Source organism: Chrysemys picta, chromosome 7, assembly GCF_011386835.1.
Source record: "Chrysemys picta bellii isolate R12L10 chromosome 7, ASM1138683v2, whole genome shotgun sequence".
Classification (NCBI taxonomy): domain Eukaryota; kingdom Metazoa; phylum Chordata; order Testudines; family Emydidae; genus Chrysemys; species Chrysemys picta.
The window spans coordinates 31,528,021-31,554,938 of NC_088797.1; the positions used below are offsets into that span (position 1 = coordinate 31,528,021).

Here is a 26,918-nt window from a genome sequence, read left to right on the forward strand (position 1 = left end):
TAACTGATACGGAATCTAGCCCAGAGTCCAGTCCATGCTACACCCCTCCCATAACTCTAATATGCTAACCAAGGTCATTATTCTTGTCCCTTGTGCTCTGCAGACTTGTTCCTTTGCCAGCACTGCCCTTTGCACCATTTCATGTCAAACATTTTCCTGTCTGACTTAATCCACCAAATAAGCAAAGTAAAACTTTAACTGGCTGAGCACATCAAGCCTTTATATACCAATGAGTCCGTTTGCAAGAGGGTAAAACCTGGGGATTAGCAGGGATTCAATCCTGGCAGAAAATCCATCTAGCATTCCTGGAATGGGTGTCTTTCCACTGACTTGGGACTGAAGTATTTGCCACTGCAAACTGGGACCAGTTAACCTGGGATTTCTGCAGCAAGAGGAAAAACAACAGACACTTAATGCAGGTGGCAATCTGCAAAGTTATTAAGCCAACTTGCCACCTTCTGCAATTTTAACCTGTGGTATTAAGGGACTATTTGCTGGGAAGCACATACCTTGCAAGATGTTCAGCATAAGCATCCCAAGTGGCCATACTTCCATTTTATAGTGTGAATCAGCATCACTGAGCAGTTATTTTTTGGCCAAACCACTGAGATATTTTGCTAACACAGGGGAAGAGTGTATTCTTCTCATCCATCACTGGTCTTTTTTTTTTTTTTTTGATCTACACAGCGCCACCCGAAAGCCATGAGTTTTCCAGAACGTCTGGACTGCATTGGTGGCATGGGACGCTTCCAAGTCATGCATGTGGCATTCCTGGCCATCCCGCTCTTAATGCTGGCCAGCCATAACCTCCTGCAGAACTTCACTGCTGGGATCCCAGAGCATCACTGTCAAGTGAGCATCATGGCCAACTACACCCATCATGCCAATCTCACAGCCAGCCTACCTGCTGAAGATCTGCTCTGGGTTTCCATTCCCATGGACAGGAGCCAGAAGCCAGAGAAGTGCCAGCAGTTTGTCACCACCCAGTGGCAGCTCCTAAACCCAAATGCCACAAGCACCAACACCATAGAGCTGGACATTGAGCCGTGTGTAGACGGGTGGACCTATGATAAGAGCCTGTTCACTGACACCATTATAACTGAGGTGAGAGAAACCTGACTCTCTATAGTCCAGGCAGTGCTGTCATCGGGAGGCAGTGTGGCTCAGTGCCTAGGGTACTGGGCTGAGAAAGGAGGTTTTATTCCCAGGTTTTATTCCCAGCTCTGCTGCTGATCTGCTGTGGGCAAATCACTTCCTCTCTATTTCCTCTCCCGTCCTTTGTCTATTTAGAATGTAAGCTCTTTGGGACTGTCTCTAACTATGTGGGTATAGCACACTGGGGCCCTGATCTCAGTCGGGGTCTGTGCAACGCCTGAGATGATGGGGCCATGATCTCAGTCAGGGTCTGTGCAGCACCTGACATGATGGGGCCATGATCTCAGTCAGGGTCTGTGCAGCGCCTGGCACACTGGGGCCCTGATCTCAGTTGGGGTCTGGGCAGCACCTGGCACAATGGGGCCCCAGATCTCCTTTAGGATCTATATGTGCTATGCTAATACGACACAGTAGCTTGTAGACTGTTGCGTTGCACTAGGCTCCATATACACACACAGCGAGAGACAGTCCCTCCACCAAATCTCTTACTGTTGTGATCTGGCAGACTGTTTTTCCCCCTTGGCACAGATATAACTGACCACACAAGGTAGTAGGGTTGCCACCTCCTGTGACGTTGCACTCTATATGATTTTATGAAAATATGCTAATGTAACTGGAATATGCTTCATGCAAAAGGTCTCTTGTAAGGTTCCATTACAAAGCTTATAATCTGCTGAGCGTGATCATCCTATTTGTATAAATGTACCACTCTTGTATCTGAAGCTAGAAATATGAAATATAACTCTAAGAGCCTATTGTAATTATGCAAAGTGTGGGCCATTAATGGTGATTTGGAATCTTGATGTCTCCCATTAACCAGGACAATTGACTGTAGATGGCTCTGTTTTACCTGTAAGTCTTCCTGTATATGAATGTGCTCGCGAGTGGGTAATGAAGTCTTACAGTGACATGTGATCATGTCACCTGAACTGGACTCCATCTTTAACCTGGTGTCTTTCCATTGAGAAGGAGGGGGTGGGAACCCAGAGAGGGACAAAGGATTCCCGCCTCATGCAAAAGATATATAAATGGGTGGAACAGAAAAAAGGGGGTGGCCCTCATGAGGAATCCCCTAGCTACCACCTGAGCTGGAACAAGGGCTGTTCCATGGGAAAGGATTGTGCCCAGACTAGGAGGCATCCAGTCTGTGAAAGAAACTTATGAAAACATCTCTGAGGGTGAAATTGTATCTGTACTCATTAGTATTACTGTATTAGTCTTAGATTTGCATGTTTTATTTTATTTTACTTGGTAATTCACTTTGTTCTGTCTGTTACTACTTGGAACCACTTAAATCCTACTTTCTGTATTTAATAAAATCACTTTTTACTTAGATTTGGTCTACACTAAACCCCCAAATCGAACTAAGGTACGCAACTACGTGAATAACGTAGCTGAAGTTCGAAGTACCTTAGTGCGAACTTACCTCGGTCCACACGCGGCAGGCAGGCTCCCCCGTCGACTCCGCAGTACTCCTCTCGCCGAGCTGGAGTACCACAGTCGACGGCGAGCACTTCCGGGTTCGACTTATCGCGTCCAGACAAGACGCGATAAGTCGAACCCAGAAGTTCGATTGCCAGCCGCCGAACTAGCGGCTGGGTATAGACGTACCCTTATTAATTAACTCAGAGTGTGTATTAATACCGGGGGGGGGGGGGAAAGAGCTGTGCTTCTCTCTATCAGTGTTATAGAGGGCGAACAATTTATGAGTTTACCCTGCATAAGCTTTATACAGGGTAAAATGGATTTATTTGGGTTTAGACCCCATTGGGAGTTGGGGATCTGAGTGTTAAAGACGAGAACACTTCTGTGAGCTGCTTTCAGTTAAGCCTGGAGCTGTGGGGCAAGTAATTCAGACTCTGGGTCTGTGTTGGAGCAGATGGGCGTGTCTGGCTCAGCAAGACAGGGTGCTGGGGTCCCGAGCTGGCAGGGAAAGCAGGGGCAGAAGTAGTCTTGGCACATCAGTTGGCAGCTCCCAAGAGGGGTTCTGTGATTCAACCCGTCACACCTCTGAGGTACAAAAAAATGGGACATCTAAGATGATCCTGAGCCCATAAAACCGTCAGGGTGCACTGAGTACCCTGACAGATTTCCCAGGGCAGCTACCTCAAAAAAGGGATGATCCTGGGAAAAGCTGGATGGGTGGCAACTCTACAAAGTACAGGGAAAGGGGACCACACCCACTGTTCGTACGGTAACAGGTTTGCTGACTGACCAGTATAGCTCTCCCCATCTCCCCATAAATACACTTGACCCTATGGGTTCTCTGTACACCAATTTTACTCATGGGTGTCCACTTCAGAGCCTGATTTTTGGCGCTCAGATTTTCAGTGTGGGGGGTGTGAATAGCCCCTTGATAAGCCAGCCCTGTGGGAAGGCCAGTAAAAATGCTCCACTCCCAGCTCCTCAGCATAGGGGGTGTGGCCTGATTGCACTGAGCTCTGCTTCCCTGGGGCATCAGGAGGAAGAGTGAAAGTCGGAGCAGCTCCGAGGCCACTCTACACATACCTCAGGGGTTAAGTAGGGTCCAGAAAGGGGGAGCACAAGTGTGGGTTAAAGCCACCTCTTCCCATCTCTGTGTCTGTCTGGAGCCAAATATGGAGACCCAGGGATCAAAGTATCCTCTCTACAGATCAGGCTACAGCATGTCCAAACTCCTCTCCCCGCCACCCATAGGCACTTCCAAAAAGTTCCAGCTCAGGCAATGTGTGCCCTGAAATCTTCCTGCTCTCACTGGTCTCTGTTTTCTTCCCCCCCATGCAGTGGGATTTGGTGTGTGAGTCCAGGACACTCCAGCAAATGGTGCAGTCGCTCTACAGGGCTCGTGTGCTGGTGGGGTCAGCTGTGTTTGGACGCCTCGCGGACAGGTGAGATGGTGAGGTTGCGACTCCGAGCTCCACACGCTTTCATGTTGCTAGTGTGAGCTGGAGCCACACCAATCCCAGCTCCAAAAACATGTCACAATGGTTATGTACCTACTGCCTGCAGGTCAGGACTGTGTAGTGGCCCTGGAGAGGGGCTGCTAGGAATGCTGCAGGTCACAACTGATACGAATTGGCAGAGGGAACAGGGTTAAGGTTGAGGGGCATCACAGAGCTGGGGGAGGGGAGGCCAGGGCTGGAACAGCAGGAGGGCTGCAGTTCGCACTTGAGGGGCATCGGCAGAAGTGTACTGGGATAACGTCATGCATTCAAATTAATTCCTAACCCTGAATTTTAGTTCAAGCACTCTCCATTGCAAACAGTGATTAAAGGCAGCTGAGATCACCAAAGTAGGAGTAATGGGTGCAATAGAGTGCAATCATATCAGCCTCCAAATTCCCTGCCCTGGGCCAACTTCCTGATCTCCCCACACCCCCATTAACTCTGTTCTCTGTGCTGCAGGTTTGGCCGGAAAGCCCTCCTGATCTGCTGCTACCTGCAAATGGCGGTAACAGGCATCTGTGCTGCTTTCTCCCCCAACTTCACCATGTACTGCGCCTTCCGCTTCCTCACCGGCCTGGCCATTTCTGGCATCTCGGTCAATTCTGTCTCACTGTGTAAGTAGGCTCTTCAGGTCTGAATGATCCCGGCAGACTAGTTACTCTCCAGCCAATCTTATAAAGGTGCCTCTGATAGCACCGGACACCTGGTGTCTGCTCCTGGGAGAACCAGGACAGAACAAAATTCACCCTGTGTAGTGGGCCCAGCACAAGCGTATGCGCCACTTTTGTTTGGTCAGTTGAAACATGTTGTTTATCTTTCAACCATTTTGTATTTTCCAAACATTTTTTTACTATACTTAGCTCAAATTTCTAAACAAAAAGTAATTTTACACTGAAAAACTGAAATTTGTCATCTCCAATTTTTCATCTTCAAATCTTTCTTCTTAAAATGTTTTACAGTCAAGACATTTGTCAAAAACAAACACTTTCCTTCAGAACATTTCCTGAAAAACCTTTTGCTAAATTTTTTTCAGACCAACGCTAATTACAACCCTCCCTTTGGTCTTTGTTGTCTATTTAGACTGTAAACGCTTTGGGACAGGGATGGCTCGCACTATGGGGTTGTACAATCCCTGGCACAACGGGGCCCCAATCTCAGCTGGGTATATCCAGGTGGTATTTTAAGAATAGTGACGACTCAGGACTAGGGTGACCAGATGTCCCCATTTTATAGGGACAGTCCCAATTTTTTGGTATTTTTTTTTTACAGGCTGCTATGACCCCCCCCACCCCCATCCCGATTTTTCACATTTGCTGTTTGATCACCCGACTCAGGACAGAGGCGGGTTTGTGGTATCTCAGCTAAATCTGGATCCTTTTTAGTTATAGTTAATTTCTAGCCCTGTGGTGTGAATAATATACTCACCCAAAGACAATCTGGTTTGGAAGATTGGATCAGTGTGTTTGTCACCTCTGCACTGGAAGCATTTAGCGCCGTATCTAGCACATTGCTTTCAGACTCTCTCTTTTTTTGACTTAATCCATGCAAAACAAAGTAAAATTTTAACCAAAGTGACCTGCTTAAGGCCTTATATAACCCTCTGAGGGATATATAAACCCCACCTGCTTTTCCAGCAGGTGAAATGCAAGGATCAACGTGGAATTAAGCTTGGTAAAACCATTCCTTTATGCGTCTACCGTTCATAGAAAAGATGTGTGGAGTTTTCCCGCAGCTGACAGGAAACTAGGAATGGTTGCATGGGAATTTTTGCAACAAAGGAGAAGCAACGGGGTAGCACACTCGGTTATTTAGGGAGAATATAACTCAACGCTTCTTCTTTGGAAACGACACCCTCAAGAATCCATGGACACTATTTGCCAAAAGCTGACTTTTTGTAAGAAGTGCTGCGCTTTATGACTGTCTTTGAAGTTGTGAAGTGGAATACAAGCTGGATTCAAATTAACGTCTTTCTGTGTAGATATTTTCATCGCACAACGTTTAATTTTTACAAGTAATCGACCTATTCAGGTAACGACCGTTATTTGGGCCCCATTGTTTTTGCTTAACCCAGACACTTAGTGCTGAATCTTCCAACCCGGCACCATGAGTTTTGCCGAACTCTTAGACCACGTTGGGGGGATGGGTCGCTTCCAAATCATCTATGCGATCTTACTGGCTATCCCAGTTTTCATGCTGGCCAGCCATAACCTCCTGCAGAACTTCACTGCTGCCACCTCTGAGCACCACTGCCAGGTCCATATCAACATCAACAACACTCCTTACACCAACCTCACCGGAAAGCTCGCTGCCAAAGACCTCCTCAGGGTCTCCATCCCCATGGACAGCAACCAGCAGCCAGAGAAGTGTCACCGCTTTGTCACCACGCAGTGGCAGCTCCTAGACTCCAACGCCACAGTCACAAACCTAACCGAGCTGGAGACTGAACCCTGCGCTGATGGGTGGGTGTACGACAAGAGCATTTTCACCAGCACCATCATTACAGAGGTACGTGAGAGCAAGACCTGCTGTAGTGCAGGTAACCGGCTGGGAAAAGGATACTGAAACCATGGGGTGGATGAGTTGAAAATATTTTTGTTAGAATCATGCCTTTCCATAGATTTTTGAAAGTAAGTTTCACTGTCCTCTGGGCAGAGAGGGTCAGCGTATCTATCTATCAATCCTCCTCTTCCTAGATCTGATCTTAACATTTGCACCAACCTACAGCCCCTGCATGTCTATTGACATCGGCTTGGTTTCAGCCTAAGTCAGTGCAGAATTTCATCCAGGGCCACGTGCTGTTCTCAGTTACATTCTGGCCCCCCAGGCGACTTCAATCCATGCGGCTTCAAGTGGCTGCCATTGCACAGGTGTAAAGGAAAGCAGGACACGGCCTTTGCGCTTCACAGAGACTTGATTCCTTCAGTGTACGAGTAGGAGGAAGCTGTGGTTGCACTGGCTGGGGTGGGAATTCCCCCGTCCATTTTGCAGTCAGTTTCCTCTCAATTAAACTGGACATAATCCACTAATCCGCTGTGACAGACCCAGACCAGTGGGGTACAGGAGTCTGGTAGAGGGCAAATATACTGGTCACTGGATGAGTAGTTTTCTGTTTTCTGAGTGACCAGAGCAGGGGCTGCAATAGAGTAATCAGGAACCTGCTAGAACCAGTTAAGGCAGGCAGGCTAATTAGGACACCTGGAGCCAATTAAGAAGTTTCTAGAATCAATTAAGGCCGGCTAATCAGGGCACCTGGGCTTTAAAAAGGAGCTGGGAGCAAGAGGTGCAAGGAGCTGAGTGTAAGAGGGTGTGCTGTTGGAGGACTAAGGAACACAAGTGTTATCGGACACCAGGAGGAAGGTCCTGTGGTGAGACTAAGTAAGGTGTTTGGAGGAGGCCATGGGGAAGTATCCCAGGGAGTTGTAGCTGTCATGAAGCTGTTACAGGAGGTACTATAGACAGCTGCAGTCCCCAGGGCCCTGAGCTGGAACCTGGAGTAGAGGGTGGGCCTGGGTTCCCCCCAAACCTCCCAATTGACCTGGACTGTGCACTCTTCTAGATGGGAAGGTTTCTGGGCTGTTCCCCAACCCACATGGTGAATCTCTGAGGCAAGAAAATCTGCCAATAAGTGCAGGACCCACCAAGATAGAGGAGGAACTCTGTCACACTACATTAAAGGAACTGTGAATGATGCTAAGAGCTAGCCCTGCTCTCCCCTAGATCTCAAAGGGCTTTACAATAGTGACTAAATCTTATTATCCCATCTCACAACTGGGGGAAACTGAGGCACAGTGAGGCAGCATCACTTGCCCAAGGTCAGTGTCAGAGCTAGGAGTAGGGGTCCCAGTCTCTTGAATGCTCACTCCATTCAAAACCATCCGCCTCACATGGGATCATTATATTTGATCCTACATTAACATCTAAAGGACCCATTCTGGCACTGCACAGAGCCCAGCTCAGACTGGGGAACCCTTCTGCCGGATACTGCATGGACCCCAGCTCCAATCAGGGCCTCATTGCACTGGCACTGTACAGAGCCCAACTGATTGCTGTAGGAAGTGGCTGTCTAAATGCCATTAATGGTTCTGAAAATATCAGCCTAAGCCAGGAATCAAACCCAGATCTTCTGAGTCCCAGTTTGGGGCCTTAACCAGAAGCCCAGCTTCATTTTCTCTCTCCCTTACAGTGGGACCTGGTGTGTGACTCCTACCAGCTGAAGCAGATGGCTCAGTCCATCTACATGGCTGGGACCCTGGCGGGAGGTATCATCTTTGGAGATCTGTCAGACAGGTGAGAGCAACGTCGGTATGAAGCCGAGCAAGGCTGGTTCCTGGGGGAATCAGGAATCTCGAGCGGGAGGAGAGAAGTTATGGTATCTCTGTATTTGGCACTGGTGCGACTGCTACTGGAATCCTGTGTTCAGTTCCGGTGTCCACAATTCCAGAAGGATGTTGGTAGGTTGGAGCGGGGTCAGAGAAGACCCAGGCGAATGATTAAAGGCTTGGAAAATGTGCCTTACAGTGAGACTTCAGGAGCTCGATCTATAAAGCAAAGGTTAAGGGGTGACTTGATCACAGTCTGTAAGTGGAGCCTCTTGAATTCTTTTAGTAATTGTTTATTTTATTTTGGGGAATTCCCTGTTATTTTTGTTTTGTTAATGTTATCCATGCAGGGGATTGGGTCTTGCCCTGGGGGTTGGAGTCCCTGGAGCGGGGCTGAGTCCTGCCACCAGGGGTTGGGAGGCTCTGGGGGAGGTGAGTCTGGCACCCCTGAGCCTGCCCTGCACTCACCCCGCAGAAGCGGCTCCTGGGGTCCTGTGTGGTGTGGCTGGGCCTGGCTCTTGACTCAGTGCTGCTCAGGTTTGGCGGGGCGCCCCTGTGTTCACAGTGGGGAGCCAGGCTGAGCTTCACAGGACAGGAGCTGCCACTGCAGGGTGAGTTTTTTGCTTTATTTCATATTATTTCACATTTGCAAAAAATATGGGGCTCTCTATATAGGCACCTACACGGGGAGCAGCAATCTGATAAGAGGCTTTTCCATCTAGCAGACAAAGGTCTAACAAGAACCAGTGGCTGGAAATTGAAGCTAGACAAATTCAGGCTGGAAATAAGGTGCAAATTTCTAACAGCAAAGGGAATTAACCATTGGAACAAAGGCCCAAGGGCTGGGGTGGATTCTCCAGCTCTGGAGATTTTAAATCAAGATTGGATGTTTTTCTAACAGTCAAATACCATCCAGGGGATAACCCTACTGCCAGGACCCTAGATTGCCTTAATCCAGCCCTGCAGGCCTCATCATTAGCAGCTACAGCACGGCTGACATGAAGTATTTTCATCAATAACCTTTTGTCATGTGCCACAGAGCTGGTTTTAGGCAGGAGGCCCCAGTTTTCTTTGAACATTCCCCAAGCCAGGAAGCCATGCCAGTCAATGGCACCTAGGTTACCATATTTCAGCAAGCAAAAGAGAGGATGGGAGGAGCCCCGCACCTGTCCTGCCCTAGCCCCACCCCTGCCCCTCCCACTTCTCCCCTCAGAACCCCCAACCCTCCCCCTGCTCCTTGTCCCCTGACTGCCCCCTCCTGGGACCCCTGCCCCTAAGTGCCCCCCAGGACTCCACCCCCTACCTAAGCTTCCCTGCCTCTTGTCCTCTGACTGTCCCCTCCTGAGACCCTCCCCCCATCCTAATTGGCCCCCTAGGACCCTACCTGTACCCTGACAGCCCCAATCCTTATCCATACCCCCACCCCCAGACAGACCCCTGGGACTCCCACGCCCTATCCAACCACTCTCCACCCCGACAGCCCCCCCAAACTCCTGACCCATCTAAACCCCTCTGCTCCCTGTCCCCTGACTGCTCCGATCCCTCTCCCCCTCCTGCCACCTGACAGCCCCCCCCCAGAACTCCCAGCCCCCCCCTTGCTCCTTGTCCCCTGAATGCCCCCTCCTGGGACCCCTGCTCCTAACTGCCCCCAGGACCCCACCCCCTGTATCTGTACCCTGACTGCCCAAAACCTTATCCACACCCCCACCCCTAGAAAGCCCCCCGAACTCCCGACCCCCCGTCTCTTGACTGCCCCCTCCAGAATCTCCCTGCCCCTTCTCCGACCCCCTGGCCCCCTTGTTGTTGGCCTTCACCTAATGTCTCAGTGAACTTGCTCAGGAACGGCCGGAGCTGTTCGTCCCGGCATGCTGGGGAGCGGGGGACGAGCTCCAGACTGCCAGAGGCGATCTGCAAATGCAGGGAGTGATCTCTGCTGTAGGGGAAGCGGAGGAGGGGCTCTCTCTGGCTGTCAGAGCCCCATGTAAGTGGCACCATCCGACCAGCTGCCCTGTTAGCCGCGCGCGCTCTGCATGGGCACGGGGGGGAAGTCCGGACATTTACAAATTCCCCCCGGACGCTAGTTTTAGCTCAAAGCCGGACATGTCCGGGGGAATCCGAAGAAATGGTAACCCTAAGGCACCAATAGTTCCTTCCACCACATTTAACTCCTACTCTGAACACACTTGCTTCAGTATCCTGGGTTACCCTCACCTGTTCTCTTGGTTCTTTTTGGCTCAGGTTTGGCCGCAGGTCTCCCTTGATCTGGTGCTACTTGCAGATGGCTGTCACGGGCACCAGCACTGCCTTCTCACCCAGCTTCACTGCCTACTGCATCTTCCGTTTCCTGACCGGAATGGCCTTCTCGGGCATTGCGATGAACAGTGTCTCTCTGTGTAAGTGTGTCTGGCGCCTGCCATCCCAGACACAAGATGAGCTGGTTACTGGGGCTGGACGGAGGTGCCTTGTTCCCGCTGCTGATAAATTACTCTGTGGTGGGAGCACAGAGAGACCAGAAGCACACACCCATGGGTGGGATGTCCAAGGTCTCAGCACCAAAAATCGGGAGGTAGATTTTCCAAAAGTCCTAGGTCCCATTCCAACCTGGATTTACCAAAGCACTCAGCAGCTCCCTTTGGGACACCGATTGCCACAGTTGAGAAATACCTGAGCACGTTATTTAGGAGGTATTTTGCAACTCAAAATCAGGGCCTGTCCTCTTATAAATATGTGGTGCCTAAATGAGAACTGAGTTCTCTGGAACAATCCCACCTCCGTGTGCTTCTGCAGCGCCAGAGCACAGGAGATGGCCCAAAACAGGGCAGCTTCCAATAGCATGCAGGTCCCCAAGAATGGAATGGAAGCTATTAGAGTGGAGTGCCGTCATCAGATGACGATGATTCACAACAGAACAGAGATTCCACAATACATCTTCTACAGAACAGGCACAGGCCATGTGCATCAGCCAGGAGCTACAGAATGCCCTCCTCATTACTAGAAAGTCCCTGCACTATTCAATGTATACAGGTCCTCTAGGAACTGAAGGACCCAGGGGCAGTTGGGTATCAGAGGCTAATGGGACTCAGCCTATTCAATTACATAACAGCTGTGTATTGTGGCTGACATACTTCAGAGTGCATAAGTGTGCCATTGTGGGATGCTGGAGCTGCTGCAACCCTGCAGGATACAGTACAGCCTGCTACTGTTTGGGGGGGGGGGGGTCTTCTGGAGTGTTTGCAATCCTGCAAAGGGCAGTACCGCTTGCTGCCACTGGGGGACTGGTGCTGCTGTAGCCCTGCAGGGTACAGTATTGCTTGCTGCCACTGGGGGACTGGAGTTGCTGCAGGGCGCAGTACTGGCTGCTGCCATAGGGAGGGGGAATGGAGCGCCTCCAACAGGGTGCAGTACCACCTACCACCACTAGGTGGGATGCAACTAGCAGGGGAAGGAGGCATGGCTCAGGGAATGCAGGTTCTGGGGAGCTATTTCATCTCAGCCTCAAAGAGCCAGGGGAAAGCTGTTTGTACATGTTCCTGCTGCCTCCGCTCATCCTTGTTCTCACCACAGGAGGTCACCAGCCCAAGGACAGAGAGATTATTTTTCCTTTGTGTGTGTCTCTCCCCAGCTGTGGAATGGACACCCACCCGCACACGGGCCGTTGTGGTCACCATGTTTGGATACTGCCTCACAATTGGGCAGTGCATTCTGGCTGGGGTGGCTTACGCCATCCCCAATTGGCGCTGGCTGCAGCTTGTGGTGTCTTTGCCCTATTTCATCTGCTTCATCTACTCCTGGTAGGTTAGCTCACCCTTATCCTTTCTGATCCATTCCCCTTCCATCCTGCTTTTCTCACTGGATGCCAGAATGAGACAAACTTTAAGCAAGTAGAATAAACAAATCTCTTATCCTGGTTCTCATAATCTTGCATCTTGATTACTGCAACATCCTCTTCTTCGGCCTTGGCAAATGCAATCTTGCTCCACTTACATCCATTCAAATCACTCCTGCAAAGATCATTTCCCTGTCTCATCGCTTTGTCTATGTCACCTCTCTTTGTAGCCCTCCACTGGCTCCCCATTCTTCATCACATCATACATAAACTACTCATCTTCACTTTCAAAGCCATTCACGCCCTACTGCACCATACCTATCCCATCTGTCATTCACTAGCACAATGCCAACTCCCAACTCCGAATGGCCCAGGATACCTGCCTCCGTTGCCCGCTTGCTAAATTTTCAAACAAGCATCTTTGTGCATTCTATCCTGCTGCCCCTCATACCTAGGAGGAGTTCCCCAGTAAACATCAGCAAAGGTACATCATTGTCCTTCTTCTAACTCTCCTTTGCTGTGTGGCTTACGAAAAAACCTGACGACGGTTAGGCTGCAGGTGTGCAGAGACGATTGCCTATCATGCTGACCAATATTGTCTCGCTGTTTCCTTGTGTTCCCCCTATACACCTTTTGCTGCTTGTCTTGTCCTTAGATTATAAGCTGTTTGGGGCAGCGACTGTCTTTTTGTTCAGCACCTGGGACAATGGGGTTGTGCCCACTGACTGGGCCTTCGGGGCATTACAGTAATGCAAATAATGAACAAAGAAATATGAAAGCTCAGGAGTTTCATACCTAGAAGTGTTTCAGCAAACCAGGGCAATGGCAAGACTAAGAGGATAACGTATGAATAGAGAGAGTTGAAGATTTGATGTCTTAAATTTGTTTTCCATGAAAAATGGCCCCCCCCCCACCCCCACAAAATTCCTTCAAAAATTTGCAAGGAAAGCAAACATTTTATTTTAGTTTTCAGGATTTTTTTGGGTGGGGGGGTTGCTGAAAAATAACCATTTCTTTCTAAATTTGTCAATTTTTTCAGTATTTTGGACCCTTTTTTCTACTTTCCCCCCATTTTCCAGTGGGGGAAAAAAAAGCAAAAGGGGGGGAAAAAGAGGAAATAAAAAACAATAAATAACCCTCCCAAAATGGAAACAAAATGAAAACTTTTGTTTTATTGATAAAAATTTAAAATATTGTGAAAATTTTCCAGTGACACCAAAGAGGGGTCTACTCCACCCATGATGTCACTGCTGGGTAATATGAGGAACTGACCTATCATGGGTATTTATCTGGCACTCAAAACCATAGTATCTAGGCACATCAGTGTTTAATATCCTCACAGCTAGAGCAGGCTGGCAACAAACATGAGTCTTTGAGACTTTGAAAAGTTTTCCCATCCTGAATCTGGCCAAAAGTCAAAACCAGGAAAACTTTTGTGAATTGATAATCTGAAAAAATATTCTGGTTGGGTCAGTTGAAATGTTTCCTTTTGATAATTTTGAAATTTTTCTTTTTGATCTGGAGCTTGTTTATTTTTTAACACCTCCTCCCCCCCCCCTTTTTTTAGGGTAAATGACCAAAATGTTTTGAAACTTTTAATTTTGACAAAGGACAAATTTTGAAACTTTTTCCATTTTCTTTAAATCAAGAGATTCACTGAAACCGACCTTTCCCTGCAAACAGTTTCAGTTTGGACAAATCCACATTCTTCAATGGAAAAATATTTCAGCAGAAAAGTGCTGACCAGCTGTAACCACAACACCCTTCTGAGGGAGAGCAGTGCTATTATCCTATTGTACAGATGAGGGGATTCAGACACAGACAGACTAAGTGACTAGCAACGGTCACACAAGAAGTCTGCAGGGGAGAAGGGAATTGAAGTCAGGTCTCGGCTATCACCATGCTTCCTTCCTGATGCATGGCAAGGTGCAGTACCACCTGCTGCCACTGGGCAATCTCCTGGCGGGAATGGAGCTTCAGGTTGCAGTAAAACTTGGCTGTCACCAGGGGGCTGCAGGTAGCAGGGGGAGGAGATAGACCACAGAATGCAGGTTCAAGAATCATAGAATCATAGAATATCAGAGTTGGAAGGGACCTCAAGAGGTCATCTAGTCCAACCCCCTGCTCAAAGCAGGACCAATTCCCAGCTAAATCATCCCAGCCAGGGCTTTGTCAAGCCGGGCCTTAAAACCCTCCAAGGAAGGAGACTCCACCACCTCCCTAGGTAACACATTCCAGTGTTTCACCACCCTCCTAGTGAAATAGTTTTTCCTGATATCCAACCTGGACCTCCCCCACTGCAACTTGAGACCATTGCTCCTTGTTCTGTCATCTGCCATGGAGATGACAGAACGTTCCTCCGTGGAACTGAGGAATAGCCTCAGTTCCACGGAGGCTATTCCACAACATGCTCCCTGCTGCCTCTGTCACTGCTTGTGCCCTGCACTGGCTTTGGGCACTGCCCCTAGTGTAGAAGAACAGCACCGTGCTCCAGTGGGGCTGATCGCAGTTCAACAAGTGCAATGGGCGTGTTCTGTGCAGGTGTGTTTTCATATCTTCTGCTTCCCAGGTGGTTCGCTGAGTCCGCCCGCTGGCTGGTAATAGCCGGCAGACCCGACGAGGCAGTGAAGCAGCTCCAGAGAGTAGCCAGGATAAACTGGAAGAAGGAAGAAGGAGACAGACTCAACATAGAGGTAAGACTGGATCTCAGAGAGGCTGAGAGCACCCACCAACTCCAGCGGCCGATATAGGCATGCGAGACAAGCAGATATAAATCAGCCTGGTTGCACTCATGTCATGGGGACTCTGCACATGTACACCAGTGGCGCAACTGGCTTTAGTGTTCCCTGAGCAATGGCATTCTCACCATGGTCTGACTTCTTTCTCGTACAATGGGATTCCCATACCTACAAGGTATCTTCTATCAATCTCTCTACCTATAGTTGTACATACATAACTACCTATCCAGCCATCTAAGCATCCATCTTTTATAAACATATACTCATACACATAATATCTCTATTAATCTCCATCTATCTTTCATCCCCCCCACCCCACCCCACACACACCTCTATCCATCCATCTCCATATAAACATTTCTGTCCATTCAACTATCCATCCATCCCCATGCACACCCTTCTATCTATCCATCCTTCCCTCCCTTCCTAGATATATACTTTATTTTGTCTGCACTGAGGCCTGCTCTGAGACAAGAATTTTGGCAGCACTGGATAATCCGAATCTCATTCCCTCCCATTCCCCAGCTCTGTTTCCAGGCCTTTCCCACCATGGAGGCCCCATGCTGTTACCCAGAACTCTCTTCTCTCCCCAGGTCTTGAGATCCAACATGCAGAAAGAAACAGCCTCTGCAAAGAGCAGCCATACCTTCATCGACCTGGTGCGGACCCCTGTCGTACGCCGGATCTCCTTCTGCCTCTGCTTTGTATGGTTAGTCGGCTCTTGTGTTCACACAAAGAGGAAGCTGAGATTATGATAAGTAGACCTGCAGCAAGTAAACCAGGCATGACAATTTGCTGAGGAACAGGGCAAATAATGGATTTTTTGACCTGCAGGCAATTTGAAAAAAATCAGTAAAAAAAAAATCATTTTGCTTTAAACAGAACCATTTTTTTTCTTAATTTGTGACTAATAAAAAAGTTGGAAAAAATCAAGTGAAGCATTTTGTTTTGATTTTAAATATTTAAAGATTTTTTTAAAATAAAATTAAAGGCATGTTTGAGACAAAGATTCATTTTGACCCAAAACTGAAAACATTTAGATTTTGTTTTGTTTTTTGTTTTGTGGGGCTTTTTAAAATCTGAAACAATTCAGCAAAAGGGATATGAATTCCCTAAACGTTTTGATGTTGTTGAGTCTGCATTGTGTTAAATGTTTTAGATGAAAAATTTTGCTCACCTCTACTAAGCCGCACTGACGCTCCACTTCATCCCATGGCATGTCAGTGACAGTCAATTTCACCTTGATTGAATATCCCACTAGATCACAATTCAGTATGTTGTAGCTAGACTTCGGTAAATCCCACCTGGGAGACAGGATGTAGAGAAAACCACCATGAGGTGATTCTACCCAGAAGCAGGAATAGGACTCAGGAGTCCTGGCTCCTACAGTCACCTATTCCTAGTCCTAGGACACATTCCATTTGCAGAGCTGGGGAAAGAACCCAGGAATCCTTGGTGCCTAGTGTGTCCTGTTCCAGCTATTGGCCCCCATTCCTCTGAGAGTTAACAGAGCAAAGTCCCCTCTTTCTCTAACCACTAGGCCCCACTCTTCTTCCAAAGCTGGAAATAGAACCCAGGAGTCCTGGCTCTCAGCTGCTCCCCAGTCTAACTCACTAGACCCTAATCCCCTCCCACAGCTATGAACAGAACACAGTGCAGTCTACCCACTAGACTACACTGCCACCCAAAGCAGTGAAGAGAACCCGGGGTCCTGACTCCAACCACTAAACACATTTGCAGGGCCTATTGCTGAAAGGGAACATGCTTGTAACAAATAAACTCAACGATAAGGACTCTCTATGCATCAATACCTGTCTGCTTCATCCCAGGTTCTCCACCAGCTTTGCCTATTATGGGTTGGCCCTGGACCTGCAGAATTTCGGTGTCAATATCTTCTTGATCCAGCTGGTCTTTGGAGCTGTCGATTTCGCAGCGAAGTTCATCTCAGTCCTCACAATCGGCTTCATTGGGCGCCGGGTCACACAGACCTTGACCCTCATCCTGGCTGGACTCTCTATCCTAGCCAACATCTTTGTCCCACAAGGTGGTTATATGGTGTCCTGGATTTTCAGGGTTCGATCCAGAAGTGTTCAAGCCTTTGTCCTACCAAAGGTCCAAAGCCTGGCTGACATGGTCAGCTGCATGGGAGAGAGAAGAGCTAGGAGAGCTGATCCATAAGGACTAATGGGGCTCAAGCCCACGGATATGTCACAGCTGTATTCTGTGGCTGAGGTACTGCAGGGTACAGAACCACCTGCTGCTGCCAGGGATTGAAGCAGCTGACACGTGTTTACGACACCAGTTGCCCTGGCACTTCCCCATGAAGCAACCGGAGAGAAATATTCAGTCTGATCCAGGCTGGCCTGTTGCAAGATGGTTGCGAAGTGGATGAGCCGCAGTCTGGGTGGGGTGACAGACCCAGTTTCAGAAACAAAGCTAGGTAAATGGTTATTAGTATTTGATCATTGGGCGAGGTGCTGCACAGATGCCAGATGACATCAGGGCCCCATTGTGTCGAGTACTGCACAGACCTAAAGGGAGAGAGAGGCCCTGCCCCCAAAGAGCTCACAATCTAAATAGACACAACACAGAAAGGATTATCACTCTTATTTCTAGATGGCAAACTGAGGCACAGATCCTCAGCTGGTGTCAATTAGCCCAGCTCCATTGATTTCTGGCCCCTTTTGGCTTTAATGGAGCAGCTGGGGATCTGGCCCCATTGATTCCAGTGCAGCTATGCTGATTTACACCAGCTGGGGATCTGGCCCCATCGGCACCAGTGGCTGGGGATACATCCCACTGACTCCTGACCCTTCTTGAGCATTTCAGCCTTTTGCCACGTGTTTAACCCTCCTCCATTGTGTGCTTCTCCCAAGATATGAAGACCCTGCGCACCATTCTGGCTGTCGTTGGAAAAGGCTGTCTTGCTGCCTCCTTTAACTGTGTCTACCTCTACACGAGTGAGCTGTACCCCACAGTGATTAGGTATGTAGAAAAAACTCAGAGGGTGCAGCTCAAACTTCACATGCAGCCCCGTGGAACAGCAAAAGACCAGAGCCAAGTGACTAGTGATTAGAGTTGGTTGGGAATTTTTCATCAAAATGTATTTTTCTGATGGAAAAAGCTATTTCATCAAAGCCAAAGCTATTCATGGGAAAGGGTTGGTTGGAAAAAAAATGGGTGTGGGGGGGGAGGGGTTGGAAATTACATTTCCAACACAAAAACTTCAGTTTTTTCTGGTTGGAAACAACTGTTTTTTGGAATATGTATTAAAAAACAACAACCCTTTTTTGTACAAATTCAGTAGTCGTAATTGAAATGAAATGTGAATTCACACAATTTTTTGAAATGTCAATAGTTCGTCCTGATTCAGAATGGGAAAAATGTTACATTTTGAGATTTCAATTTCCTGACCAGCTCTTCTAGTGATTTTTGGGCACCTCAGGGGATGCCCACGTTAGGACACTGCAACTGGGCCTGATTCTCTGCAATTTCTGGGGATGTGCTATCTGAATAGTGAGGGTCCTCTGAGGTGTCTCAGTCTAGCCACCCAAAATTGCCCTTCTAGGAACTGCCACATCAGATCAAAGATCTAGCTAGCCCCGTCCCAGCTGCCAGAAACCCTGCACTTGTGTGGTAACCTGCCCCCAGGAAAGTTCCCATTTGTTAAGTTAGCACCTAGAGACCACACCAGAGCCCCATTGTACCAGGTACTCCACAGATCCTGAGTGAGATCAGGGCCCCGATTGTATGAGGCACTGTACACACCCAAATTGAGATTAGGGTCCCATTGTGCCAGGTGCTGCCCAGACACATAGTGACAGCAATCTCTGCTCTTCACAATCATAATAGAGAAGAGAGACTGAGGGTGCAAGGAGAAAGGGATGAACGGAGAGAGGAAGTGACTTGCTCAAGGTTACACAGTGGGTCAGTGGCAGAGCAAGGAAAAGAACCCAGGTGTTCTCACTACTAGTCCACAGGGCCTGGCTGAAAGGTACTGCTTGTCTTATTGCCTGTGGGCTCCTTAGCCCAGATTTTTCTCACCACTGTGGCTTATGCTAATAGCTCTGTCTGTTATGATTTCAAATTCACAGGCAGACCGGCATGGGTTTGAGCAACACCATGGCATGCCTAGGCAGCATCCTTGCCCCATTGGTGAAGATGTTGGAGGAATACATTCCCTTCCTGCCACTGATCATTTATGGAGCTGCCCCAATCATCTCTGGTATTGCAGCGACCTTCCTGCCAGAGACGCTCAACGTGCCATTGCCTGAGACCATAGAGGAGTTGGAGACACGGTTAGTAGAATCTATTGGGAGGCAGGAAGAGTAGCCATGATGCACTGGGTGGGGGCTTTGTGATATAGACATGGGTCCACACAGAGAGAGCGCACACACAAGAAATGATATGCATGATTAGATAGATAATCTGATCCCACTGACTCCAGTGTAGCTATGGCTGATTTTACACCAGGTGGGATCTGGCCCCATTAGCTCAAAGCATGTTTTAAGCCTAGTACATCTCTTACTGCTTGTATAAATGTTAATATTTACTGATATTCTTTTTCATTGAGACCCAGGCATCTGAGAGATGAAGAACAATAAATGAAGATCCTTCTGAAACCCACCATGCCAGACCCAGCCGAGGAAGCCAGTTAAGGAAAGAAAAACGAGCAACTGTTGTAGGGGCTATGGGTACAATTTTCAAAAGTGCCTAAGTGCCTTAGGAGCCTATGTTCCATTTTCACCAGTGACTTAGCCACTCTCATGAGAGTTAAGTGCCTCATCTACCACAGCACTTCTGAAAATCCCACTGGGCACTTATCTGAATCTCTTGGCACCTAAATACCTTGGAAAATGTGGCTCCCAATCACTTTTGAAAGTGGGGGCTTAGGCACTTTTGAACACTCCCCCCCCCCCATCTCTCTTACTGTTTTAATCATGCCAGAAGTACTATGCAGGCATCAGTGACAACTCCATAGGGGTTGAATTTTGCACTTAATGCAGGGAATCAACCTCTTCAAACAGTATGTTGATCTCCAAATCACAGCAGGAATTTATACCACGGGACCTGCTGCTGTGCAAGGTGGGGGACACTAATCAATTACACTATGTAGCTCCTCCATGTAGTTCAAAACCCGGTGTTGGTGGGATCTAACCTATGGCAACGAACAGCTCAAATACTTTTGGGCCAGATCCTCACCCAGTGTTAATCCACACAGTTGAGGATTGGCCCAGTACTGCAGGACAGTCATGTGGTGACAATTCTTAAGGGAATTCTGTACCAATATGTACAGAAATAGTGGCAGAATATAGGAACTGCTGGATTGATCACAGCCAAGGTCCATGTAGTCTCTCTGACAGTGGTCAGCAATAGATACCTCAGAGGAAGGTATGAGAACCCTGCAGTGGGCAGATATGAAATAATCTCCTCACCATTGTTGTGGGAAAATTGGCCACACTGTTGATTTTTGGATCAGACAGCCTGAGGCTCCTTTGTTGACAATCAAACATGCATGCATGCATGGGGGAGTCAGCCAAGGCAGCCAAACCCTCCTCCCCCCCAACAGATAAAATGCGAGAGATTATATAGGATAAAACCACAAAAATTACATATACTTACTTAAAGTTTTACATCCATATAAGGAATAAAACAAAACAAGTTTTTCTTAGTTTTGCCCTTTGTGGCTTCTTGCTCTGTCACCTGACATCTATTAATCATAATCTGTTATAAAAATAGAATTAACCTTTGTAATGTCTTCAGTTAGTTCTGCTTTTATGATTTCTGTCTATCCTTCTCCTTTTACTCTCCCCCACCCTTTTCTCCTTCCTCCAGGCCACACATACAGTTCACTTGACCAAAGTTTAGGCTTTAGACTATTTTTCCTCCACAATTCCCCCCTTTGGTGCTTCTCTAGCGCCATCTTTGGCCTAAACTTTAACATTCATGAGCCCATTGATTTCCTTCCTTTCCTTTCCTCTTATCTCATCCCAACTTTTATCATAAACCTCATTAGCAATCATTAAGGCCACTTGCTCCCTTGCAGTGGGCCTAGCAGAAGATTACAGGCACAGCAATATCCCTTACAACAGTAATAGCAAAAACACAGTCCTAAAACAGCAATCCCAATACAATAATCAATCCACATATAGCACCAACATGGCATGGTTCGTATATAATTTTGGTCACTGCACACAGCACGTCTCGACTAGTGCACAAGGAAGACAGTCGATAGAAAAAGGTGCCTCTCAGATGTCCTTGAAAATATGTATCAAATAGGCTATGAATTTGTCCCTGTAAGTCAGAAATTTTCTGGATCTCGGGTATCAATGAAAGCAGATTTTGGAAACAGTCTGGTACCAGGATTGTCCAGTTAAAGGGCATTTTATATCTGAGAGTTGATTGAAAATTTTTATCCAAAAGGCCAATAAATAACAAGACTGCCTACAGTCATAGTGAGGTTAAAATGGGCATTGTATACAATATGGGCCTTAACAAATACACAGCTGTTATTAGCCTGGAAGATTATGACTTCTGTCAGGAGAGTTCCCAGTCCCTTACCTTCCCAACAAACATTGTTATGGACAGGGACAACTTTCCCTGGCTTGAGTTTACATATACATTGGAGCTGTGGCGGTTCTAATGGCCAGAGTGTCCATTAGTTTCCTAACCAATCCAAATATTGGGTGTTATTTCAGGAGCACTGACCATGAATCAGCTAGGCATACCAGATGGCTTGATTTCCCAAATGTCTCAGTGAGTAACCCAATCCCAGATGCATCCTCCCCATGGACCAGGCAGGATTCAGTATGTGGGAGCCCTCAAACCGGTCCATATGTTTGGAAGGAGCACTGTGAATATCCACACCTTCACCCGGAAAACCTCCAAACATGCCTCCATGGCCATAGATCAGATGGTACTCCTGAAGTGTCTGTAAGGGCAGTGGGCCAGGCCTGGTGCTCAAGATCACGCCGAATGGCCATTAGCTGGTCATTCAGAAAATCCAGGACTTTTGAACGTGCCATGTCCCACTGCAATGCCTTCCTAGCACCAGTGATATTTAAGACCATCTCTGTCAGCAAGTTTTGGGTCATAGAACTAAGGGCAGAGATAACATGTAACTCACTAACTAATTTTAGCCTTTACCTGGGTTAGCTGTGCCCCAGAAATAAGGCTAGTGGCCTTCTCTAGTTGCCCCAATTTCTCATCACGTTCTTGGTTCTTAAAAGTATTTCAAACTGCTGCTGCACTATTGGCCCCATCCCATAGGGATCCAGTCAAGTCTCTTCTTTCTAGGGGAAATAACCCAAGCCCTCTGTTGTGCTAATTTAATGGCAGCCCCCCCTTGAACAATTTGGGTATTTAGAGGTGATCTGGAAATTGGATAAAGGCAATAAAAATTTAACAGTCCCTAATGTAGTGTTAATCACAGTCCATTGATATCCTAATACATCTCTCTTTGGTATAGTACTGTACTACATCTGTTGGTTAAACACCTTTATGTACTGCTGGAAGACATTGATATTAATGGCATAAGAAGGGGGTGTATTGCAATAAGATACAGGTCACATTATTAGTCACTGGAATAATTTCCATGCAGGTAAAATTTCCAGTGGCAAAAAACTCTTTGGGTATTCGTTTAATTGTTCACTAATTGGGTGACCAAATAACAATAAGGACCTCTCTCATTTAAACACAGTGCAAATTCTAGGAACAGCCATCATATCTACTTTGCTATAGAACCCATCAATTACAATTACAAATTCTTGGGGTTCACTGGTAGTGATATCATATACTTTTATCACCACTATTTCACTTGTTTTCCATTCAATTGTTTGCTTATATGGGATATCCTGAACCTTAAAAATAATTTCTTTTTCTAAACAATATTTAAATAAATCACTAAAGTGTGAAGGCCTGGGCCATTGGTTTTATCAAATATATGGCATTGTCTGTATTTAGATGTGTTACAGGGGTAACAGTGCAATGGAGGAGATGGCAGGGGCAGTGGCAACAAGGTGTCTTTGGTACTTGTCATTTAAAATCCAATTAGGGAGGGCAATATATGCTGAAGGACTTATCCAAAACACAGGGCGCAGCCTGTAGAATAAACGCCAAAATCCAATCAATAACACATTCCCAAGCATGGGTCCCACAAGTTTCTTCCTGCCAGTGTATAATTCTTTGTTTCTTCACCAGGGTCAGTTCTTAATATCTTTTGTAGTCAGGAATCCCTGGACTTTGGTGAATTCAATGGAGCGAGTGTTCCTTCTTCTCTTTTCCTGAAACAGTCGTGGTTCAGCATCATACAGGGGAGAGGTTACTAGCACATCACCCTGTAATGGTTTTGCTTCTTCTAGAAAAATCCAAAGGCACAGTAGGTCTGTCAGTGGACAAGGGAGATGTTACTAGCACTTCACCTTGTCCTTTCTCCCTGCTGTTCAGAAAGCACAGCAGAGCTAGAAAGAGAAATAGGCTTATCAGTCGGAGATCCCTCCCGAGGTGGAGGGGTCTTTTTACAGTGAGAAGCATGGGTCCAGGCAGGCAGTCTTTGGCACTTCACAGCAGTGTTGGTGGTTAACAGGACTTGGAAAGGGCCTTTCCAACATGGAGCCAAAGCAGTCTTTCGTTGATGGACTTTACGTAGACTCAGTCTCCTGGTTTCAATGAATGGCAGGGCTGCTAGGGTCTTTGGATAGCACTTCTTTACCTGTGAGAAAAAACCTAACACATTTCATTAATGCCTGGCAGTGTTTTACAGATATTTTTACAGCTGCTTGGGCACATTCAAGCCCCTCCTTTTCTTGGTTGTCAGCCAAGTCTTAGCTGTAGCAGTGTCCTTGAATGGGACCAGCGTCTTATCTTTGGACAGAGCCTGCTAGCTATTTTTTTCCAGTTAATTCATTCTGTTCTTCTTCCTTCTCGGCTTTTTAACCTACAAAGGAAACTTCCACTCCTCACTCATACACTTTGCCATTATACAGTACATTAATCTTATTATTCAATGTATGTCACATATACCCTTCCAGTAAAATAACTTTATTACAGAGCTATGGAGCAACAAACCAGGACAAGCACACCCACTTTTGAGGAGTCTACTCGGTACAACCTCTGGTGTCCAATAGCTTTCCTCTCTCCCCAGCCCTCTGGCTAGAAATCTGAGGTAGCCAGAAGGATCCCATGTGCAATATAGGGAGTGGGTTAACCTTTCATGTCCTTGCTTCCAAAGACTGTTGGTATGCAAATTTTAACAACAATTTTTTTAATTAAAAGATCTGGCCAATGAAGTTTCCTTTTTTCTTACTTATACTAAAGTTTAATACATTTGCTTATCACATTTTCCTGATTTATCCAAACACTTTGTATTCCAAGTTGAATAAAACAAGTATCCGCTTTTTTTGATTTAACCGTTCTGTTTAATTTTGAACTAGACTGTCCTATAAAAATATTAAACAACAATTCTGGCCACAAGACAAACACCACAAGGCAGGACACAGAACACAAAAATAATTCCTATTGTACCAGTAAATGCATGGTACATTGAATGCTGTTCAGCTGGCATCTGTTTTTCTCTGATGATCTGAAAGACAAAAGAACAGAAGCCTATCCCTTCTGGGTAGTCAGTCATTGCTTAAAATATTTCCTTTATATACAAATACTCTTGTTGATTTCAGGCAAAACAGAGGAATTATCCCATATTTCCTTGTAATTGTTTCATAGGCAGCCCAGGTTTCAGTGGCTTCTACATTATCAGTTAAGATAATTTGCATTAGTACAGATGCTTTCTGGCTTGCTTCTGGATCCAAAGCTATCCACAGCTTAAAGACTCTTACTTAAAAAGGGACACAATTAACTTTTAACTCCTGTTTTCAAACACCCAGTGATCTGAAAAAGACAACACAACCTATTTTGGTAGGTTTGCATTTCTTTTACCTTTGCTTCAATATACACTGCACATGTTCCGGGGAAAATGCACATCCTCTTCATTAATTTCTACACAAGGTGTAACTGTTTCTTTTGTGCTTACAAAATCTCCATGCACCCACAGTAAAGTGACAGCTCGACCACACAGAGCCAGGGGCACTGTCCTTCTCTCTCTTTACCAGATATTTTATCTACTATTTTGTTACCCAAAAACAAATTCAAATCTTTTATTCTCCTGGCTTTGACTACCCTGCTGCAGCCACAACCTTTGGTTGTTATTTAAAAGATTTTAAATCTTGTAAAGCATTAAGTCACCTTAAGGATTAAATGCTAAATACCTTAAACAACACTAGTTTCCTGTGTCTGGAAAAAGTATTATCAGTTTTGCAACTTTAAACAATACCAATTCATCTCAAACTTATAAAATACAGATTGTACACAGCAGGAGTGTTCTTCAGCAAATTCGACTAAATTATTCATAGTTGAATAATTCCACTTAAATAACCTCTTGCCTGGATTACTTACAGACATTCCTACCAAGTTTCACTGCTTGATTCCCTCCAGTAACTACAGAGTTAACTTCTCACTTTCTTTCAACTTTCTCAAACTGTGGTTGCCTGCTTGTTTGGGCCCGATCCTTTTTTTTTCTTCTTTGCTGCATTATTTCTTTCCATGGACACAGGCATTGTTTCACTACCAATTTAGCAAGGAGGGTGGGCCTTTTGACTAACCCCCCTTTTCTTTATTTATATACACATATTTACATATACACCTTACATCTAGATGCATCTTATTTAATAATAACTTTAATTCTTTATATCTGGACTTAATACAATCTCTTCTTGAGGCGATAATAACCCCTCAGCACTGGTGCATTATAAAAAATAATAACAGGGCTAGGGACAACAGGAGAGGAAAAAAAGAACAGCATGATAAAATGGGGGAGTTACACTTACTCACCATAGGAATAATGACTTTTTGTTAAATCAAGGAGGTAACAACAGATTGGATTCTTCCTTGGCCTGTTTTGATAGAGGGTACTGCTGCACCTTGGGAAGGGTTCTTGTTGGGTTTAGGCCAATCTTTACGGCTTGGGCAGACCCAATGCACCCAACCTGGTTGGCATGATCGGCTCACAAAGCCCACAGGGAGGGAGAGACCTTAACCAGCAGTTCCTGTTGCAACGAGGAAGGGCTGGGGTCAGTCTTTTCCTATAAACTGCCAGGACTTCATTGTGAACAGGACCAGGCAGGTCCAGATACACACCATCTGGGGTACAGCCGATTATACAATTTAATTTACACAGCAAGTCTTTTCCCAAAAGGTTAACCGATAAACAAGGACTGAAGATAAAAATTTACAATAACAGGTCTATAAAATCGTCAGGAGGTGTGGAGGGGATACTCCCAAGGGGCTTTGCCTCCTGAAGGGGTCTAAATGGATAGAGCGATATCTGCTGGCCAGCAGGGTTACGGAAAAGAGTCAATTTCCTTTTTTATCTTTTTTTTTAGTTGCGTTTTAAGTTTTTCTTGGGAGTCCTTGGGACTCCCTACTTGAGATGTATGGCGCCGTTTTACTGTTTCCTTACACCAATAAAAATATGCATCAAACTGATCTTGTCCGACTTTGTTGGCAAGAAGTGCGCCTCTGAGGTGCACAGTCCTGTCAAGGTCGAAGCTTTCTTCTAATGGAAATTACAAATTTGGATCATCTCTGGTATACCAATTACATTTACATTCCTGGAGTCTACCTGATTGTAGTGTTTTGGTCAGCTATCCCGAGGTTACCGACCATGAGATTCAATCTCACAATCCCTAAGTTTCCGATAGCATCTTCCTGAACCCACAATCCCTTTTTCCCACGATCCTCAGCTCCCCTGAACACTATCAGGCCACTCACATGGCTCATAGGGCTTGCTTTAGGGACATTCCTGGTCGTAAGCCTCAAGGCCTCACAGAAAGCTCTGGGCGTCTTCCTATGACCCTCACTCATTTCAGTCATTCACACTTGCACACAAACACTGAGGTAAGGC

The 26,918-nt window shown here is 46.5% G+C and overlaps 1 protein-coding gene and 1 long non-coding RNA gene across 6 annotated transcripts; one reads left to right on the forward strand and one right to left on the reverse strand.

Moving 5' to 3' along the window:
- The first annotated feature begins 253 nt into the window (after positions 1-253).
- LOC101948200 (solute carrier family 22 member 6-A-like) lies at positions 254-24,369 on the forward strand. Of its 4 annotated transcripts, none has more exons than XM_065551113.1 (10): positions 4,700-6,584; positions 8,263-8,366; positions 10,637-10,791; positions 12,021-12,189; positions 14,794-14,917; positions 15,556-15,671; positions 16,792-17,006; positions 17,839-17,947; positions 19,057-19,260; positions 19,536-24,369. In XM_065551113.1, the coding sequence occupies exons 1-10, from the start codon at positions 6,183-6,185 to the stop codon at positions 19,564-19,566; spliced, it is 1,629 nt and encodes a 542-aa protein (XP_065407185.1). In that variant the 5' UTR covers positions 4,700-6,182; the 3' UTR covers positions 19,567-24,369. The 4 variants fall into 4 exon arrangements, with proteins under 4 accessions (XP_065407187.1, XP_065407185.1, XP_065407186.1 ...); XM_065551114.1 differs by having other exon boundaries at positions 19,542-24,369; XM_065551115.1 differs by lacking the exons at positions 4,700-6,584; positions 8,263-8,366; positions 10,637-10,791 and adding exons at positions 254-1,104; positions 3,919-4,022; positions 4,539-4,693 and having other exon boundaries at positions 19,057-24,369.
- Positions 13,201-16,911, reverse strand: LOC122173208 (uncharacterized). 2 transcript variants are annotated; one of them, XR_010589070.1, is made up of 4 exons: positions 16,774-16,911; positions 16,140-16,266; positions 15,609-15,726; positions 13,201-14,880 (listed from the first exon to the last, which is right to left on the reverse strand). It is a non-coding gene; the product is annotated as an uncharacterized LOC122173208 (long non-coding RNA). The 2 variants fall into 2 exon arrangements; XR_006173698.2 differs by having other exon boundaries at positions 15,609-15,790.
- Positions 24,370-26,918: the final 2,549 nt, after the last annotated feature.

Coding starts and splice junctions, on each gene's coding strand:
- LOC101948200 (XM_065551115.1), top strand. CDS start 703: ATGAGTTTTCCAGAACGTCTGGACTGCATTGGTGGCATGGGACGCTTC. Junction 1,105..3,918: donor CTGACACCATTATAACTGAG/GTGAGAGAAACC, acceptor CCCCCCATGCAG/TGGGATTTGGTGTGTGAGTC. Junction 4,694..12,020: donor GGTCAATTCTGTCTCACTGT/GTAAGTAGGCTC, acceptor GTCTCTCCCCAG/CTGTGGAATGGACACCCACC.